Raw genomic sequence first — 21388 nt, forward strand, 5'->3', positions numbered from 1 at the left:
GTCCACGGACCGGGGGTTGGGGACCACTGTTCTATGGAATTTGTCTTCATTTAGTTCAATCCAGCTCCAGTTTTGTCTGCACAGTCAGCTCTGTTGGCATGTGGTAGCAAATTTTAAAAAATGCTTCGTCTTTTCCTTAATGTCTCTAACCTTTCCCCACTCCTTCATGTTGCTCATATACTTTCATGATTTGCTATTCCTCTACCCCTCCCCTTTTCTCCCCCCTTTATTTCTCCATCTTGGTCTCAAGTCTTTTTTTCCCATCCTGGTTGGCAACTATCATATTTAACTAGGGGCCAAGCCCATTGCATTCAGGAATACAATGGGTGCTAGATTGGGGTGGGTGGGTGGGCGGGTTGGAAGAACTCTGTGGATGGCCTTCCCCTCCCCCCAGAACCTGGAAAGGCTGCAGGCAGCTGTTAGAGAACTCATTGTCAGGGGCAGCTCTCACGCGGCAGGGATCTGCAGCCTCCAAGTCTCAGAGGGAAGTGGAAGGAGGTGGGGGTAGTCAGGGGTGGGGGGTGGAAGGTGATTGGCTGGCTGCTGAACAGACAGGCAAGCCGGTTGGAACAGGAGGCACTCAGGGGTGGGGCAGCTGTTAAGAGCTGAGTGGCATTTAAGCCATGAGCCTCCAAGCCCTTACCAGAAATATATTATGTGGAACAGATAGTACAATAGCAGCAAACCATTGTTAATGTTTTAAACAGAATGGGGGAGTTAATATTTCCCCATAATCTATCAAAGCAACAAAAGTATATTTCCCCACTTCAACTCTTTAGATACATGAAAACAGAATGTTAATTTACCTGAATGATAATAAACAAGCAATAGCAATTAGAATTTAGTGTAGTTCTATTGCTAACTGCACAGGGGAAAGTGAGTATGGATAATCCCATTTCTTTCATTTGAAGCTTTGGAACTCCCATTATCATCTTGAAAGATTCGAGATTCCTGGTTTCATTTGCTGATGAGTTATGCTTGCCACAATTGGACAGACACATTGACATGTAGATTCTTTTATTATTATACATGAATGGTAATGCCCAGCCAAGTGATTTGTTTTGTCATGATATTTGATTCTGAGTAGGGTTGTATGGATGGAATCTTTGTCCCGGGGGCCATGGTAACTCTTGGTAGCCCAGCTGATGCCCTTCATAAGTTTCACACTCACATGTCCCCATCTCCCAACAATTATGGTGTTTGTTTTAGACACTTTATTCTTGCATTGATTGGAAATGGAAGGGACTCATGTACAACATTTTTTTCATAGAGGCAAAATCTTCCTTCCTTCCTTCCTTCCTTCCTTCCTTCCTTCCTTCCTTCCTTCCTTCCTTCCTTCCTTCCTTCCTTCCTTCCTTCCTTCCTTCCTTCCTTCCTTCCTTCCTTCCTTCCTTCCTTCCTTCCTTCCTTCCTATATATACTGCCCCTCTCAGTAATACCATCTCAGGGTGGTTTACATGATATAAAATTCAATAAAACCAATAAGTTTAACAAATATAAAATTAAGATAATTTAAAATAGTCTAAAAACCACAACTATCACTGTTGCATCAGCAGAAGCAATAAGTAACTCATAGCTAGCTAGATGTTAGAACTGGAGGAATCAAGAGGGGGAAAGGGAGGGCAGAAGAGGCAGGAGGGAGACCCGAGATTTGGCTATAAAGCTAATTATTCAGTCAGTCTCAACCACACACTCGGCAGAAGAGCTCCATCTTGCAGGCTGTTAATAGGAAGAAATATGGACATAATTTTGTGACTAAGGCATCCAAGTCATCTAATTGATGTCATTTATTTCGGATTCCAAACTTTTACCATATTCAGAATGATGTTCTCTGTAGAAGAAAATATATTTCATGAATCATGGGTATTAAATAAAAAACTTCCCTAATCTTCTGAAGAAATTATTTGACCATTCTATTATTATGCACAAAATGTAATTACACTATATATATAAAACCAGCCTAAGTTAATATTCAACTGATATTTTAGTATGGAGAGGTAACTAGAATCTTTCATACCATAACAACAGCTAGGACTCTTGTGGCCTTTTTAATGAGGTACAGAATCATTGTGGTAGAAGTTTATGTAGATATATCTGAAGAAGCATGCTTGCACTTGTACATTTATATCGTGAATAAAACTTTGTTGGTCTTAAAGGTGGTACCGGACTCAAATTTTCAATTTATGTTACACATCTAATTGGTCCCTGAAGAATTATCCTAACCATTGGTGGTTCTAATATTTGCAAAAACTCCGTATAGGCAGAGCACAGTCCAGGACACGTCCGGGTGTCCGTCCTGTGCTTCCACTTGCACGGGCCAATCCAGGCGTGATTGAGCCGACCCTGGAGCGCCCACCTCCAAAAGCTGGCCACAAGGCTCTCAGCCAGCTTCGCAGCCAGATGCTGCCCTGCCTTGGCTGCTGATCGACCCGGCCACCAGGAGCTGCAGCAGGCCAAGCGGCCACAGAGCCATTAGCCCAGCTTCCACCAGGGCTACCAGCTCACTGCACACCAGCCCGACCAGGTGTGGTGCCATCGTCCCAGCTGGCAGCACAACAACCACCTCAAGCACCACATGCCAGGGTGGCCAGCTGCAAAGCCATTGGCCCAGCCGTGAGAGGGAATGGCAGGTAGGGCAGCGGTGAAGCCCTCGGGGGGGGGGGCCTACCGCTAGCACCCGTTACATTCCTGGATGCAACGAGCTTTCAGACTAGTAGGACAAGTCATAAACTCTAGGATGCTTCAACTATCTGTATTCTCAACATGTTTATCCTTGGCAATCAAATGTGGTTGAAACGGTTAAACGTGCTATTGTATTACCTCTTTATAAGGACATTCACTCCTTATACAACACTCCAAATCTATCCAATTTTCCTGATATATACAATATTTCATGTATCTCTTCTCTTTTTGGATCAGTTTAAGGAAACCACTTCCAAAAGGGCCAAATTTTGAGCTTCAGCTTTTTTAGATATAAGGAAGCACCAGGTTATTTTTTTAATTAACTATACATGTAACATGGGAATTAGTTCATAACAAGATTATACCACACACACACAGAGACACACAAAGGGATCACAAGGACTTTCATGGGACATCTCAATTTCCCCTCACCTACTATCTTCTCTTTTCCTTGCATTAAAGCCCCCATTTCCTCCTCTCTTTTCCCTCCTGATTTCAGCTTTCCATCATTCCCAACCCCAAGAAAAGATTAATTTGTTTATTTACATTTGCATACTGCCCTCCCCTGACTGCCAAGTGAGGAATCCACAAGGACTTGGGGGGAGCATCTTATGTTCTCCAATATTCCCAAAATATTTCATCTTTTCCTTCTCCTAGCAACCATCATGCCCTCCATTTTCCCAGTTTCTTTTTCTCTTTCCCACCCACCAATTAGGTTTCAGGCAAAGGTCTTTGTTAGCCCTGTTACCTTAGCTATAGCCCCTCTCACTTTGTTGTCACAGACTCAATTCCTGAAGGATTTTTTGCTGCATACCTCCCACAATCCCACAGCTGACAAAAGGGAAACTGACAGAGGTATGTTAGCACTAAACAGCTGATTTACCAGCATGGCAAAGTTTTACACAGAATCCTAGCTGCAAAATGTTACAAAAGGAGATAAATTAGACAGGAGACTTTTAATGACAAATACATAATACTGCAAGACTGGGGCTTAAAAGTATCAGGCTCAAGTTCCAATGGGTATAGTGATTTCAAAGACATATTTAAGATCAAAAGTGCAAGTAATTTACTTTGTACTCACTAATTTATACAAATCCCCCCCCAAATTGTTGCTTCATTTTATTGTCCTGGGAAGAACTGCATTAACTAAAGCTGAGAAGTGGTATAAATCAGTTACCTCCAGCTGGCTTTCCATCTACAATCATGCAGACCCCACCATTTTGACAACCATAAGTGTCACAAACACTAGCAATGTTGGAGTTGATTGTTTCATGGTTGAAGCATCGTTAACTTTTGTAGTAGCTGTAGTAGTAGCTGTGGTTTCAACATTTGGCTCCATAAATAATAAATGGGATATATCTAGGAAAAACAAATGAAATATAGCTTCAATTATAGTACTATATATTTGCTGTGGTATTTATTCCTTACACTTCTTTTGCTGACAGCTGGGGACTTATCTATAGACTCCCCACCCCCCACCTGCAGTTGTCATGTTTTCTTACCAAGACGCCCAAGAAGTACAAGGTATCCATGATTATAAGTTTTGAATTTCAACTGGGTAAAATACAAACTAGCTTTATCTGTTAAACCCAAGAGAAAGAATCCAGCTGACAATGACAATACAGCAACAATGAACTAATTGACAAATTGGGGATTAAAAAAAAATAACACTCCACTTCTTGATCAAGTTATCCTCAAGGTAAACTAACAAATCAACAAATCATGACAAAGTTTGAATCCAGTGGCACCTTTAAGAACAACAAAGTTTTAATTATGGTATGGCTTTCATGTGCAAGCACACTTCTTATACACGAAAGCTGATACATTAAATAAAACTTTATTGGTCTTAAAGATGCCACTAAACTAAAACTTTGTTCAGACCAACACAGCTAACCACCTGAAATAATCAGTCCCTGTAGTATTCTGTCTTGCAGAAGCTTCCTGCCCAGCTCCAATAGCAGGACATCAAGCTAATCTTCCCCTTACCAAAGAGGCGTTTCTGAGACAGGAGATGCAGCCTTCTAGTGGCTCTTGGACCTCTGGTGGATAGCAGAGGCTAAGGCATCTCAGACGGATTCCACACATTGAAGTGGGTACGTTACCTTTGTCGAAGTCAGCCTTTCTCAGTTGTTTTACCATTCAAAAACCCCAGTAGGGGTTTTGAGAAACCCCAAAAGTGGCATGATGTTTGAAAACATAGCTATGTATACATCCACCCTGGGACCCTCCCCCTCCCACCCCCTCCAAGCCATAGGGGGTTGACATGACCATATATGGTCATATCACCCAATTAATCTTTAACAATTAAAAAAATAGATTAAAATTAACTCCCACCCATTTGGGAAACCCTTCCAGGGCCATCAAGTAATCACAGGATTTCACACACCCCTGGTTGAGAAAGCCTGGTCTAAGTAGTGTCTTGGGAACTGAGTAGGAGAAGATGCACAAGAGACGCAGGAGACGGAGCTATCAGTCTTAAGTCCACGACATTGAATGTGATGGAACAGATTCTAAAGAAAAACTGTTTTATAGCACAGAAGAAGAGGCTCATACAAAGGCCCGCATACCTTCCACAGTTGTTAAAATGAAAACACTGTCCTCTTTAATAAAATCACGACTTTTAAGCCTTTCATGAGTTAAAAAGGCAGATGTTCCAGATTGAGGACCTCTCATAAAATGAGTGCCATTAGTAAAATAAGCTGATTCTCCTACTTTATCTGGTCTGTCCCAAAAAAGATTTGACGATCCTGCAAATGAAAATAATAATAATAAATACACAGTATATTTTATTTTTATTTATTGATGAGATTTTTATGTCACCCCTTTTCCAGAATGGGGCTTGGGGCAGCTAGCATAGCAATAGAGTGACATAATAAAATCATATAATTTCAATAAAATCCAATTTAAAACTCAGCAGCAAACTAACAATTTTGGCATTAAAAATCAACAGCATTGATAGAGTCCAACAAAATTCCATTTGTGCAATACCTGGTTGGTGAAAGAACTTTGTTTTACATGCCCTGTGGAATACAGACAGCTCCTATAGGGACTTTTTGGTGTTTCCTTCAGGGATAAGGGGGGAGAGAAACTTTGATGTGATATTGTCTACCTATTAGCAACATTAAAAGACTGAGAAGAGTCGAGATATGTGATAGTGTGATAAGCAGGAAGACAATAAAGGTTTTATTCTAGTAACGTACTCTGATTCCAGAACATTGTGATGGGGATTGCTAGGAATTTGCAACGGGCAGCAAAATGCCTCCCTCTTGCCTCCCCCTCACTGTCATTCCTTCTCTGTGTCTTTTTTCTCCCTGCCCCCCATTTCAGCCATAGCGACTGTCATTCCTCCACTCCCACTCTGTACTGTCATTCCTTCTTTCTATTGTTTTTGTCTTTCTTTCCATTTCAGCCATGGCTACTGTCTTCTTGCATTCATTCATTCATTTTACATACTGTCCCTCACTGTGAGATGCTGGGTCAGTTTGAATTAGTATGAGGGAAGAAAACTAGAAAGCATGATTAAAAGACACAACTATAAGATCACATAGAATACATATTTTTAAAAATAGGCAGACATTCATCAGAAACCTTGTAGTCATTAAATCCACTTATCGAGACAACCAACTTTTCCTTTTTTAGAATATTTACTTTTTGTAATCTGGTTCAATAGCATCTCTGATGGGAAAATCACCACAGTAACTGTACAAAGCTTAATGGTTCATAGTTATCAAAAATAACTATCATGTATAGGAAAAACTGAAACCCACCTAGTAATTTCTGTGGATCTGTTGTTACGCTCCTTTGATTTGACATACGTTGACGAATGTCTGGATTTTGATCAAGAAGAACCATAGTAGCTTGCTGCCATGCACAAGGCCATGGAAGATTATTGTCATTTGCGCCAGAGATTAAATGTAAATATATACCTAAATTAAATGGGCTAGTACTATTCACATGCAATGCAATCTGAAATGCATAACCTTGCGTAGAATAAAATGGTGGACTGTATAATGCTCCTGCCTCCCCTGCAGGGCTTGAAGAAAGGAGCTGAGTGAAATTTCTTATGTGCCAGACATGGTGAGGGCACTGGGTTTCTGACAGATTGATATCATCAATGGAAAGACCTCCATTTGATACACTAGATCCTTTTATGCCTTCAAATACAACTCGGAATTTAGTTGTAGCATTCAAAGGAACGTGATATAGTTGCCAATAGTCTTCCGGTGAACCTGAAAAAGAAGCACAAGATATGTTATTTACAACTTATTTCAACAATGCATCTAATTCTCAATATGGCTCCATCTGTGGATCTCCACCTGGGATTGGGGCCATGGACAGACAAGACAGAGCTTTTGTAAATAGGAAAGCCCCAAGTTTAAAAAAAAATCTTAAGTAATGTTTGTGGGGGGATGTGGGGGTGAGAGAGGGAGTTAAAATCCCCCCCCCCATAATAAAAGCTGTAACTTTAATAAATGAATACAATCAATAGCTGTTGCTAAGCAATCACAGCTGTACTGCCAGCTTTCCAGCTGTGGTTTCTCTCAGGAAAAGGCAGAGGTATAGGCAGGGCCCTTTCCAGGGCTTTTTTGTCCTTTAAGAGAGTGTTCAATGGCCAGGTCTACTAGCAACATAATACCACATACCTTGCTGATTAACTCAGGCCTGCTACTGATCAACAGCAACTACCACACAAAAACCAGTGTGGTGGAGTGGTTAGTATTTCAGAATAGGGCTGTGAGATCCAGGTCTGAACCACCACTTTGCTATGGAAGCTCGCTGGGTAAAGAGCCATGGAAAATATAGTGCAGAATCATGGTTGAAGAATATCTAGTCTTGTATAGCACTTTTGGTTAAACAAAGAAATATTATTGGTTTATGTCTTCTTTTGTAAGAAGACATTTTGGTCCATCCATAAAATTAATACTGCAGGCTTGCACAGTGTCAGTTTGCCTGCGGCCATGCTGGAAAGGGAGAGGAGATTTAACCCCCCAACCACAACTCAGTTTTAATATTTGAAACCAGATCTTCTGTGTTCTTATTGGTCTTTTAAAAAGACAGATACTTGCCTTTAAAGGACACAAGTTTATCTCTAGATACCATATGGATCAGGGTAGCCCATTTTAAGTAGTAAAGCTGAGTAGTGGCTGAAGAGTTAAAATCTCCCCGTCCATCTGTGTACACAAATGCACACACACACACACTCCACGCCAACAGGCATGATCTTTGCCTCATCTGTCTGGGCCCCCAGGAATTACTAGGTCTAGAACACACACACAGAGTAACTTGCTTTTCATACCTTGAATTGTTTTCACGGGTCTTAAAGTACCATTGGGGTTTGCTTCACTGTACTCCTTAACTAAGACATTCAGCTGATCACTTTCACTCCCACTGTTGTAATAATAGAACTGCAGGCACTGGAATCCTCTTTTCGGATACAGAAATCGGCTCTCCAAAATGGCTCGATCTCCTGAGACTCCACCACTAGTGTTAAAATGCACCAAGAAGCCAGTTTCTAATGAAGGCACAGAAAGAGGGAGAGAAATACCTCCCAATTAGAATTTAATACACAGGACATTAATTTCATGAATGAAAAGATGCTCAGTTTCTGGAATGAGATAGTCACCATTGCTTCCTATTTCCTTTATCTTTGTTGTTTCTACTCCAAAGCATTGTTTGTAATCATGTGATGGTGAAACCTAGAGAAATTGATGCATTTTATGCCTAGATCACCTGATATAGGAAATAAATTTCTATGATCAAGATATGATTTTGGGATCCAGCTCAAAGGCTTTCCATCCAGCAAGACCAAGACAGAAATGAGGAATAGCAGGACCTTACTAAGGGCAGTCCAATATCTCTGGAATAAGCTCCTCTAAGAAGGCCCTCCTGGGACAGATTGGTGGGAACAGCACTGCAAAAGGGTCTCAGTCCTAATCTACCTTGGCCTCCCTACAAAAGAGGGAAGGAGAGCCTGCTTAGCCAGCCCCAAGCCAGGAGTGCCCAGCTAAACTGAAGTGAGGTGAGAACAAGTGGGCATGTCCCTTCCCTTGCCCCCAGATATGGGGACTACCTCTCAAAGTACGGTGGTCCCAGTAGGTGGAGTGGGTAGCCTTAATGGCTAATCTGTCCTTGTGCTTCTTGTTAATCATAATGTGTACAAAATATTTTAACTGTGACACTTTTGGAGCTTAAGCAATAGTTTTAGATAAATTCTAGCTGCTTTGTTGGGACTAAGTTGTGCCAGTTAGTGGTTAATTAATCAGCAATATCTATTTTGTAACAACGAACACAAAATAAGATGCTGGTACTGTTAACAGATATTTGTGTATTCTGTAAAATGAGTCGAAGTGATAGAATTTGCATAAACTTTTAAGAATTCAGGTTACATCAGAAGGGGTCAGTGTCTTAATAATTCTGACCTCTAAAGATTTTTAAAATTCTCCTATTTCATAGGTTTTAAAATGCAGTAGACATTTATCAGCAAGTTAGTTTAATAAGATCAAAGATCACACTAATGTACTTAAAAGAGTTACTTCTTTAAAAGATAACAAGTATTGCCTCATATTACCCTGACAGTTTCCAGCATAGGTATGATCAGTTATTGGTCCCCCAGGAACTCCAGTTAGACGCTGCCAGTCAGCATTATCTTCTGAACTCTGAATCATGCCACACACGTTTTCAAATTCAAAAGTGCACGTTTCCATAAAGCTTAAGGAGGTGGCTACAAAATTAAACAAACAAAACATTTATACATGGTAGATTCCATGTTTGCAAAACTGAGTAAATGCACTCAACTGGATCAGAATATAATGGAGTTTAATGTAATAGTTTTTAGGGTTGATACCAACATAGCCATTGCGTCATGAATTAATAGCATCAGCGGATTTATAAATCGGTTAGATCATGGACATTGACTTCAGTTTAAAATCAACAAAGTTCAAGCTCTTTGTCTTGTTTTGTGAATTAGGATGTACCTATTATCTATTTGTAGTGGAATCAAAAAGCACCGTTCAAGATTAGACTTTACAGATTAGGAGAAAACAACCCTAATATAGTTTGGAATCGACTACCACCATAAAGGTGTCCCCATGCAATTTGTTTTCCTTTGCATAACTTTACTTGAGGATGAGTTCTGTGAAACACAGAAGCTCCCATAATGCATTGTAAATCACAGTTAGCAATACTAGAAGTATGTTGTGGTTTCTGCTTAAGACTGAGGATGATTGGTTTGTTCTGTGTAGTTTCACAGTTATGCAATACAACAACAAAGTGATACCAGTGTGTGACTGGATAGAAATAATCAGGAAGATCAATACTGACTCACAAAATGAAATTACTTAGTATAAAATAGCTCTGTAAATAACTCCATTAAAGTTACTAACTCAGTAAAACACTTCACTAGCCTACAACAAGTGGATAAAAAAACCCTTTAGCCTAGAAGCAATTCTTTTCTCCTCATTGATTAAAGGGAACAGGCATAAATAAATATTCTTAAATGAAGACATTAATAAAAGGAGTAAAAATAGTTCACATGTATAATCTATGGTACCTTCAAGGTCATTTTCTCTTTCCTCTCCATAAAGGCCAAGGCCAAAAATAACATCTTGGTACTTATAATCAAGAGTTAGGTTTGAGTCCAGTAGCACCACAGAGACTAACCAGATTTTTTGGGAATAAGCTGTCTTGTCTCTGATGGAGCTTGACTCTGGATGATGCTACTGGACTCAAATATAGCTCTTTTTTGCAGACCTACACAGCTGCTCTCCTGGAACTATCTTCATATGATCAAGCTGACTTAAAAAATAAACAGTGGCTATATTTAGACAAGGTCTGAGAGCCTTGAGTGACAGGGATGTGATGGGCAGCACAGAAAATGGGTTTCTAAGTGCTGAAGCACCAGCAACAGGGAGGGGAGAGTTAGAACTCCTCACTAGGCAGAGAAGAGCCCGGGCTACAGGCTGCTCTGAGCCCTGTGATTGGCTAGCCACAGCTGAGAGGGAGGTACAAGCATATAGGTAAACTGCAGTTAGCTTCCTCCTGCTAGCCAGGAACCTTAATCAGGTTTTATATTCTAGTGAGTAGGTTACTCTGTGCATTCATATGTTATGAACAGCCAGAGCAGAACCATAGTATGTAAAACAAAGGAGGTAGCTGCAGGCACAAAAATGAGCCCAGTCATTTGTAGATGGGTGTCATGAAATAAAATTCAATCCGCACTGGATTTCTTTAAAAGTATCAGACACACAATGAAGACAGATTCCAAAAGGAATATTCTTAAGCAGTCATGGTCCCCGGAAGTGTGCTTATACACATCCCAAGCAAACTGTCCGAGTAGCAATCTAAAAGCCAGTCTGTGAAGCTCAAAAACTTTTATAGCACTTTTCAGGCAAAGTGAAACACTATTACTGTGCCAGCATATGAAGAGTAGTGGGGAAATCAAAACCAAGAAAGAAAATAATAAGTTGCAGGAAATCAATATGAAAGAGCCTTAATACTTACTGCAGTTATACAGACGACTCAGTTTCTGGATATCATATTCACTGAAATCCATCCGTTGTCCAATCACATCAATGAAGGCTGGTATGTTAGTGACTATTGTTGGTTCTGTGCCATTCATGAAGGCAGTTTTACTATAGTGCATCACAGAGGTGTAGTCATAAGGGACATTAAGGAAGTCTGATATTTCGTCACTGTATTTATTGAAGTTCCCTTCTTTGCCTAACCAGGAGAAGAAAATAATGTTCCATACTATGCTTTCAACTGTTATGAGTGAGCACAGTCCAGCCAAACAGTTCTGAGAGTCTTTGACTTCAACATTTTCCTAAATGTCTTTCACAGAAGTTTGGCAGGATTCCATATTTGAATAAATGAATTTCAAAGGATGCCATAGATGAATTTACTACTGCCTGATCCCCTGATGATGTGTCAGAAGATGACTAAAATGTTATTAAATGATCTTTTGTTTTATGTTAATTGACAGAGGATAATCCGGCCAGTATGAATCCTATGGTTTTATTATTTTCAAAGAAAATTTCAGCATTTTTTAATTTATCACTTCTAAGTAAACAGGACTTAATGTTTCAATGTTGGCTGGATCATACTCCATTTTACTGAAATGAATATATGTATATATGAAATGTATATAGTACAATGTTTTTATTGATCTGGCAATTCCCTAAATCTTTAAAGATACTTTTCACAGAGTAAACCTTTTTTAACAGTGAAAAGGAACAAAATTTAGTCATAACTAAGGCCAATTGATGTCGATAGGATTTAAATAAGCCCCATGCAGCTGTTTCCAATATGATTTTGTGCGGCTAATCTTTGTTGTGTTTATCATACATGCATTTTTGTATATATTATCAACCTAGAATGCTTCAAACCAGATTGTATGAGAGAAACTTTGTAGATGAATGCAACAAAGGATTAGATGAAGGGAAATGAATTACCTGCCTGAATTCTGTCTCGCATTATTGTGACATAATCATCCCTGTCGGATCGTGATTGCTCATGCCAGAATCCCAGTGCATGAAGGAACTCATGCTCGACAGTCCCCATCCTATCACAGTTGGTTCCTATGGAGAGTTCTTGCTTCCCAGTTCGGCGGTTTCCTATAAAGGACCAGCAACTAATAAGACACGTAAAAGAGATACAAAATATGTGGTGGTTATATGATTAGTCATCAAAAAGAAGGCCCTCCCAAGAAGAAACATTTTTCATGTCACCCTGGTAAAACAAGGAAGAGCTTGCTATATCAGTTACTGTAGTTCCAGTTAAAGTGGTCATGCATTTGCACCTGGACGGAAGATATCAAATGCATCATCTAAGACACTGACTGTTTCCGCACTATTGATACTGTTCAGATTTGCATTTTTAAAGGATAGACTTTTTTGTCAGCTTCCGCACTAACATCTGCTTCTTCAGGCACAGTCCCAAATTGCACCCTCACTTGTCCCACAGCAAAAGAATCCCCAGAAAACTGAATTTCATATTTTCAAGCGGGGTCTAATGGGGTCTAATTTGGGGTTGCCCAATGGAGAAATGAATGCAATTGTTTTTTTTTTTGCCACACCTGCCATTTAAGTAATTTGAGAACACCCTTTTCCTCATCATTAACCTCCCTCACCCCTCCCTTCCTGCCCCTCTTCTTTTGATAGATCTGCATTTTTTAAAAAAAAGGGATGAACACATTATGAAGTTGTTTATAAGTTTTATAAAAAAGCAGTCTTGCAGTTTTACACAACAGCATTATAATATTATAACATTATGTTATAATAGTTAAAAAAATTCAGGACACTTTGAGAGGAAGAGGAGAGGGGATCAAGGGCACGGAATGATGGGATAAAGGCAGTGGTCCCCGTGAAGGCCTCGGCGCTGGGCCGCGGCTCCCTCTTCCCGCCCCCCCACAGCGAGAAGCTCGCCAGGCCCAGCAAGCTTCTTGCTTTGGGAGGGGGCGGGAAGAGAAGCCTGCCGGGCCGCAAGCTAATCAGCCGCTTCGGCGGCCGATTTCCTTGCGGCCTGGAAGGGTGAGGAGCGGGAGCCGCGGCCGCCGGCATGCCGGCGGCACAAACGCGCATGCGCAGACTTGCCGCGCATGTGCATTTGCGTCTGGCGGGGGGCGCAAACACGCACGCATGGCAAGTCCGCGCATGCGCGTTTGCGCCGGGGCTGCTGCCCACGTGCGGGGCCCCAGGTCGCCCTCTCCCCGCACCCCGGCGCAGCGGTCCGCAGCCTGGCAAAGGTTGCGGACCACTGGATTAAGGGACACAACAGTAACAAAGGTGCAAGCAGGCATCTTTTTGCAAAGAACATTTTTTTTAAAGGACAAAGGAGCAAAGCATGATGGAAGGTTGCCTCCATCGGACGCAGTGCGGAAAGCATGTTGCGAATTTCAGACTGAGAAATAAGGGGAGGAAAACTCACCTGTGGAAATACTAGGGTGTTTTCGCACAAGGACCAATGTTGCCAATTGGTCCCACAAAGCAGAAACGCTATTTTTAAAAGTGCAATCTTGGCGTTATGCATACCTGCTATTTTAGTGGAATCCAGTAGCGTTTCATTCGTTTCCCACAGGTTTCCGGTCTTGCAAAAATTGCTAGACAGGAAGCGATTTTTTCTGTGCTTTGTCCCGCCCCTGGCTGTTAATCAAACGTACAGCCAATGGGTGGTTGTTATCATGCCCTGGGAAAGCCCCTTTCCCTTTAAGAACAGGTTTAAAAACACACACACACACGTTGCAACAAATATGCCTTGATTCGTTGCAACGGAGAGACCCATCTAGCTGGCAGCTAGCGTGCGAGCTGTTGATTCATCATTACCATGCTCCCCCGAGTGAAAAGAAAAATCCCCCCCACCTGAACGAGCGCGATTTTTGGCCAAAAATAAAGGGAACTTGCAAACAGGGCTGTGTTGTGCTTGGTGACTTAGGGGAGGTTTAAAGCACTTCTGTGGAGGGACTGTAGCCGGAGAAGCCTCACTGGGTGAATGAAGGCTCACTGGTTCATTGCTTTCTGCTCACTCCGAGAAAAAAAATGGCGATTGCTTCGCCGGAAGTTCGGAGGAGAGAGCCAAGGGGAGGGACTTTGTTGGAACTGCAACAATGGGAATGCATAGGTCTTTTTCGCTACTGTTGCAGATTGTTTGCAAGAGTGTAGTGCTTTTTGAAGAGTGAATCCACTTTTCCCGATTTCCCTTTAAGCACTACAACAAATCGCTTTTTGCAGGACTGTTTCAGGAGTGTGGCAGATTGTGTGTGTCGTTTTGCGGAACTGCAAATTAGTAGCGTTTACAATTTGCAGGTCTTCTGCTACATTAAAGTCATGTGGAATGGCCCCTACAGTTGACTTACAGCATCCAAAGGAAATCCAAAGCACAGCTAAAACAAGGAAATTATTGTGGAAATTAGCTGCAAAGCCCATTTTGGAAAAATGGGCTTTGAAAGGGGAGAAGGGGTAAGGGGAGGAGAAGGAGAACCTCCCCCGCTGCCTACCTGATCCTGGCATCCATTGAAAGGAGCAGCGGAGAGGGCCCCTCCCTGCAGGTGGCGCTAGCAGAGAGCTGTCCAGGGGCAGCTGAGAGGCCCCGCTCCCACCTGGCGAGCTAGTGGAGAGCTGCCCCTAGGGCCAGGAAGGGCTTTCATCGCATTGCTGATGCAGAGAGAGTCCTTCCCGGGGCCAGGGGCAGCGGAGAGGTCCCATCCCCGCTGGCTGAGCTGGCGGACAGCTGCCCCTGGGTCCAGGAAGGCCTTCTGCCACATCGCAGGTGTAGCAAAAGGTCTTCTCAGCCCCAGGGGCAGTGCGGGTGGGCGCTGTCCAGGGTGGCCAATCACCTGATTAGCCCTATTCCACCTCGGACAGCTGGACTGGCTCCACTCCAGGGCCAGTTTCGCTTCTATTTATAAGCAACCATGGATAAGGATGGTCAGGAATTCTTATGCAAGAGATCCCCAGGTTTCTGGCAGCCTGATCAAAATTTAGTTCTGATCGTCTGATGTGTTCCTGCTCGTAATTGGCCTGCTATGTGAACCAGCCAGTACTGGAGAAAATTCAGTGAGCCAGGGAAAGGGGAAAATAGTATTTGGACCATAAATATTGCCTAAAGCTCCACCTACTACTCTTTCAACTCTCAGTGTTATTTCCAGAATGCTTATGACAGATTCATAAACTTTTATCTCAGCGGATTCAGTTCTCAGAATCTGAGAGGTTCTGAACTTTATAATCGTCCCAGCCTGGGTCATTTAAACCAGACAACTGTTTAAATTGGAAAAGAAAGTCATCTAAAATATTCAAAATGTCTGAAGGACAGACCAAACACTTGCAAAATCTCATATTGATTTTTCAGATAGTGTAAAGACATTGTTAACAGTGACTGCAAAACAATTTCATTTCATGCAACCATTTCATGCAACATTTCATGCAACCATTCCTGCAGGAAGCTATAAAATTTATCAGCAGCTATAAAAATAGGAATATATTGCAATATTCAGAGGTTAGGCACTGTTTATAGATTGTTTACAGCAATAGGTACCTTCATGTAAAAGCCAAGACAAAATCCAACAGACTAGATGAATGGGGGGGGGGGGGTTGGTTATATGATTATTACAGTTGTAAGAGAAAAAACAAGCATTATCCTGAGAATAATTCCTAGCAGAGTTCGGCTGTTCTCACTCATACAAGATTTGCTACTGAAATTAGAAATGTTTTCACTGACATACAGCCCAATTTTAAAATTTGCTGAACTAGTAAATAAATGTTAAAATGGTATGTACAAAAGAGTGTATCAGCACAATGCCAAATAACCTTATCTCTCACCGGCATTCAGGCCAAGGCCCTGGAACAGTGGCCGGAGGGGCAAAGATCTCTGTTGAGGGCTTGCAGTTAATGGAGGCATATAATCAGGATCAGAATTTAGTCACACATAAGAATAACTGAATTCTGAACAACATGCAGCTTGGATACAACAGAGTAGTTCTGTGGATAGAAGGGTTTCTGTCCATAGAAGTGCTCTCTTGGATCCAACTCACTGTCTCCTGTAGATAACACCATATTTACAGGTCCCAAGCTTATAATTTCACATACTCAGCTGACACAGATCCTAATTTACAGTGCCACTATAAACAGTTACACCTTTCTACATCCACTGAACTCAAAGGGCGTTGAATTGTGTCTACTAATGTGCCTCTTCGAACTGTACGATCCTGACTGAAACCCATATACAGAGGAAGATATGCTGCTCTTGGAGAGACTTCGGTACAGGGTTTGCTTTGTGTATATCACCCTGGCATATAAATTAGCTCCAATGGTTGCATCAGCAAAACATAATAAATTATGATTCTTCTTACCCACTGCCTCTGAACACTGAGAGATAATTTGCTTCGCCTTCCCAGGGTTTGAAATCAATACAGGTTTTTAGGCGGTATTGTTCAAAGGCTTTAAGAATAAGTCCTTTGGCATTCATTTCTGGGGAAAAAATAAGAAGTCAGTTACTGACGTATATGTCTGTTAACTCAGGTAACATTCTCACCATAAATGGAGAATACTGCTGGTAGCACTGAGTATAAATCTGATACATTGATGCAGAAATTATATTAGCCTATTGAATATGTTAGGTGTTCTATATAAAATTGATTATTATACCTAGCTTAGTAATTAGTCATTTTTTTATTGTTTGCACCTTATTTATTTACTTAACTTATAGTGTTCTTTTCTTACAGAGACTCATGGTAGAAAAGTATTACAAATATTCACACTAAAAATATATTTAAATTAAACATTTCCACCTTTTATTGATTTTGTCTATGTTTTTGTCTGTTTTGCACAATAGAGATATTTTCATCAGTAATATTTTTAATCCTATATAGTCTCATGAACTTTGTCCTCATGTTTATTCCATCCTGGCAAATAACTTCAGAAACGAACATTAAATGTTCATAGGGAAGACTGCTTTTCAAAGAGCAATATTAATGAATGCACTGTAATACCCAGGCTGTCCTCCAGGACATATGGAATGGTGTGGGGCCATCGATACTCATCACCAATAATGGAGCTTCGTTTCTAGAAAGGAAGGTAAATACAAAGAAATCAGGGGAGTAAAGCACAAAAGTTGATATGTCCTCTGCCTTTGCATATAACTCCAGTGACTCTACTACAGGGCATGTCTGTTTCTCATTGCTTATGGCACACTGTCATGTGACTGACTGGAGATAATCCATTAGTGTTTCAACTGGACTGTGCAAGGTCATGTATTGTGATACAATATCACCTATTTTAATTTATTTTATTTATTTATTATATTTGTATACCGTCCTCCCCGAAGGTTCAGGGAGGTTCACATGAAACAAAACAGAAACAGTACAGATAACTTAGATTAACAGTGATGAATGAAATGAAACAACAAGCAACATGGAACCATAGAAAAATTAAACATTTAAGTAATTCATACTGATAGCCCAGTGGATTGGGCGGAACTACAGTGGGAGAACATAGGAGAAGATTGGTGTATTTCGTGTGAGCAGCAGGTTCATTAGCAATGAATGCCAGAACACACCCAAGCAAATATACTGCTAAAATTAATTTTCCACTGAGATCCAATGAAAATATAGTATGTCATAAGCATGATATCCATTTCTTTCAGGAGATACCAGCTTCTTTGGAAAGTACTGACCAATACCATTTTAAACACAATGGCCTGACTGCAGCCCAGGAAACTATTAGCAATGACTCCAGGTATAGAGAGAAAGCATGCAAATGGAGTAGTTCACAAGCTAGATTATAAGCCAATAAAGCTTTGGTCTGCTTATAAGGAAAAGCACTGTGAATAGTGTGCCAGCATACCAACTAAACAGTAATTTAATGGCTGATTCTATGGCATGCTTCTGTATCTTTACCTGTCTCACTCCCTCTTTTATTCTCTCAGATATTCTCTGCACATTCCTCTCTAGTTGTTTTAAACTATTGCTTCATATAGGAATCGTTTATAGCTAACAAAGGGAGTTAATAGCTCTTTATTATGGCAGAATTCTTGTATTTTTAGAAACTCTGTTGATGGTGAAATTTCTGACCCCAAATAGAAATGTGAGCAAATCATATTAATTCTGTAATAAAGGAAAGGATCTTTATCCTCCTCATTAAACCCTTAAAATATCTCAGATTAGAGGGTAAATGTATGGAACTTGTCATTTCCAGATTGGCCACAATTTATACTGACGCTTGCCTCTGGAACTCACCCCATCAAGTTTGATATCACCTTCGAACAGGTCTAGTCCTAAAGCTAAAAAAAGAGAAAACCCAGTACAGTTCAGTGCATTTTCATTATCTCCCATTATCACAATAAGCAAAAGGATGAAAAAAATTAAAATTCAGACTTAAAAACCTTCATTGATATCGAAGATATCTTGATCCATTCCATTGTCTTCACTTATTTCTGGAAAAATGGCAGAGAAACAATATATTCAGCATAGAACTGTATACAATTGTATATTTTATTTGGTTGTGGGTCAATTTATGTAGGAAAAGTTGATACAACTGCATTCAATAATCATACTACACATTTATGAATTATAACAATCCTGCTGGAATTCTGAACTCAACAGCACATTTCCAATTAAACAATTTTAGGATTGAAGTGTCAATTTAACAGTAATTTTCAATCTATATTTGTCCCTACTGGGTTCACAGACTGATCCTGTGGTCTATATTTTAAACAAATTAACAAATTACAACTTACCCAATGGTTCATGAACAGGCTGGAATAAAATAAAGACATTCAGTAAACTGCACAATGCTCTTTTAATAATTTGCATCTAGATTTATTTTTTAAATGTTCATACATAGGATTTTTCTTTGCTGTTTAGCTGATAGCTTTATTTATGTAGTTCTAGTCTATGTTCTGTTTATAGTCAAGGAGGAAAGCACAGGGTGTCATTATTCAGAAGAAGCTCTTTTTAAAATATATATATCAATCCCTGTCCTAATGTCTAAGCACAAAAAGAATATTTTCTTTCTTGCTTACCAGACTGAAAACAATCTGTAGAAGAACCCAGCTTAGGATCACAGAAACTGGCCACCAATCCATTGCACTGTACAATCTTTGTATCGACAATGCACTATGAATGGACTATAGACTCTTAAACGTTTGTCATTTTATGAATTTAATTTGCTATTATAAACTAGAACCTTTGCTCTTATATTGCAGACATGAGATATGAATCTTGATTATGCTAAATCAGCTCTTATGGCCCATTAATTGTGATAATGCTCTGATTTGAATTAGTTCAGGCTAGACCAATCTTATTGACTCTTGGAAGTGAAATAGGGTTGACTCTGATTAGTGTTTGGATGGGAGACCCCCAACGATGCCCAAAGTTGCTATGCAATGGCAGGCAATGTTGGCCCAAGTCAGCTGCAACAAGATGGCAAAATTGGCAAAATGAAACAACCCTTCTGATAGATGGGAGGTTTTCTACTTGCATGTTTCTTAACATGAACAGGATGCAGTGAAAAATCAAATATTGCACTTTAGTGAAAGTACGATTTATGCAGCCCTGGGCATGTAATCTGATTTGTTTAGCAATATTCAATGGTTTAGCACCTCAGCCTAGAACAGTCTTCAGCCTGAGGGTTAGGAGTTCAGGTGCATTGCAGTCACACTTACATGAGTTGCCATATTTGTTCTGTGTTTTTGAGTAGGCCCTTTTGCTAGCATGCATGTGTAAACAGCAAGGGTGCCACTGCTCCTGCCTCCCTTTGCACATGAAGAGGAGCACTAGGTCAGCTGTCACTCAGTAGGGGAAAGTTTTCCTCAATGGCACTGATTCTTGTCTTGTTTCTTACTATACACCTCTTAGTACTGATCTCGTGTTTTCATTCCTAGCTATCTCAATATACTGCCTAATGTTCTAGCCTTGACACCAGTGAAGTAATAACTCTAGGAGGTCCTGGCTCTAAAAGGGTTAAAAACACTGACCTAGAAATCACAGCAAATTGTTTTCATCCTTTAATCATCTCTACATAGCACTTAGGTCGTTTCAGTCATTTTGATTAGACCCAATGCAAAAAGTGGTTCTTGTTTACCTAATTTGTGATTTGGGAGCTATTGTGTGGCACCTCACAGGGGTCTATTGTTAGAAGTCAGACCCCCTCCTCCCACAGAAGGACAGTTTATAACATAGAGGCAGAAACACCTCCCTAAACATGACCCCAATATCTTAGTGCAGAGCACTGCTTGGACCATAATGGACCAAGATGGATGCCAGAAGTCTGGGAAAACAATTTCAAGGCATGAGTTAGAGTGGTTGGCTGGCTACTACCCCCCTCCTTGCCTGAGAGAGATGCATGACTTTAGAACAATGGTCACCCAGGATATATTGATTCACTCAGCATAATCCCATCAACACCCAAACATCACTTCCCCTCACCCATTACCCCTTGATTAAGCAGCAATCAATCAACATTTAAGTCTCAGTTGCCCTTCCTATCAAGTATTTGTGGAGCCATCAAGTCTCTCATACCTCTTTGTCTCCCTATGGTAAAGCTATTACATCATTGTTTTCTGACAAGCACGTCATCCCTGGTATAGGATATGTTTTGCCCTATAACTGTGGAATCCTGCTGCTCAGCATTGTGTGATCCCTCCTCACCCCCCAACTTGCCTGCGGGTCTACTCTTTCGCTTCCTAAAACACTGGCTGTTTTGATCTTCAGCAGCTACTTCTGCACACCTTTTCAAGATTATATGGTTGAACTTACCTATGTTCATCGCTTGTAGTCAAGCTTGGCGAAGCTGGAAGAATGTCTGGCCAGCTACCTTCCTGACCTGGGCCTCCATGGTTAGGAGGCATCAATGATCACACCCAAATTCCTGGCCTGAGGGCACGGTCATAAGTTGCGTCCCTGCCAGGATGGATGTGCCCTTCCTGGCCTGACCCCCTAACCCCTAGCCACAGGACCTCCATCTTGGAGGGGTTGAGTTTCAGGCGACTCTGCTCAAGCCATTCAGTCACTGCTTCCAAACATCTGGCAAATGGATCGGGGGGGGGGGGGAGTCCAGGCAGCCATCCATAAGGAGATAGAGCTGGAGGCCATCTGCATATTGATGACATCCCAGCCCGAAACTCTGCACCAGCTGGGCCAGAGGGTGCATAGAGATGTTAAATAGCATGGGGGAGAGGAGTGCATCCTGGGGGACCCCACATGGGAGTTGGTAGGAGT

At 41.0% G+C, this 21388-nt stretch overlaps 1 protein-coding gene across 1 annotated transcript; it reads right to left on the reverse strand.

The window, feature by feature from the left end:
* Positions 1-1000: 1000 nt before the first annotated feature.
* On the reverse strand, positions 1001-19329 carry MEP1B (meprin A subunit beta). Its single transcript, XM_077352517.1, has 14 exons — positions 19192-19329; positions 18907-18925; positions 18553-18603; positions 18407-18450; positions 17162-17234; positions 16523-16640; positions 12132-12310; positions 11182-11400; positions 9251-9403; positions 7979-8194; positions 6450-6911; positions 5250-5429; positions 3860-4041; positions 1001-1831 (listed from the first exon to the last, which is right to left on the reverse strand). The coding sequence occupies exons 1-13, from the start codon at positions 19252-19254 to the stop codon at positions 3884-3886; spliced, it is 1935 nt and encodes a 644-aa protein (XP_077208632.1). The 5' UTR covers positions 19255-19329; the 3' UTR covers positions 1001-1831; positions 3860-3883.
* Positions 19330-21388: the final 2059 nt, after the last annotated feature.

This window comes from Paroedura picta, chromosome 9, assembly GCF_049243985.1.
Source record: "Paroedura picta isolate Pp20150507F chromosome 9, Ppicta_v3.0, whole genome shotgun sequence".
Lineage (NCBI taxonomy): Eukaryota > Metazoa > Chordata > Lepidosauria > Squamata > Gekkonidae > Paroedura > Paroedura picta.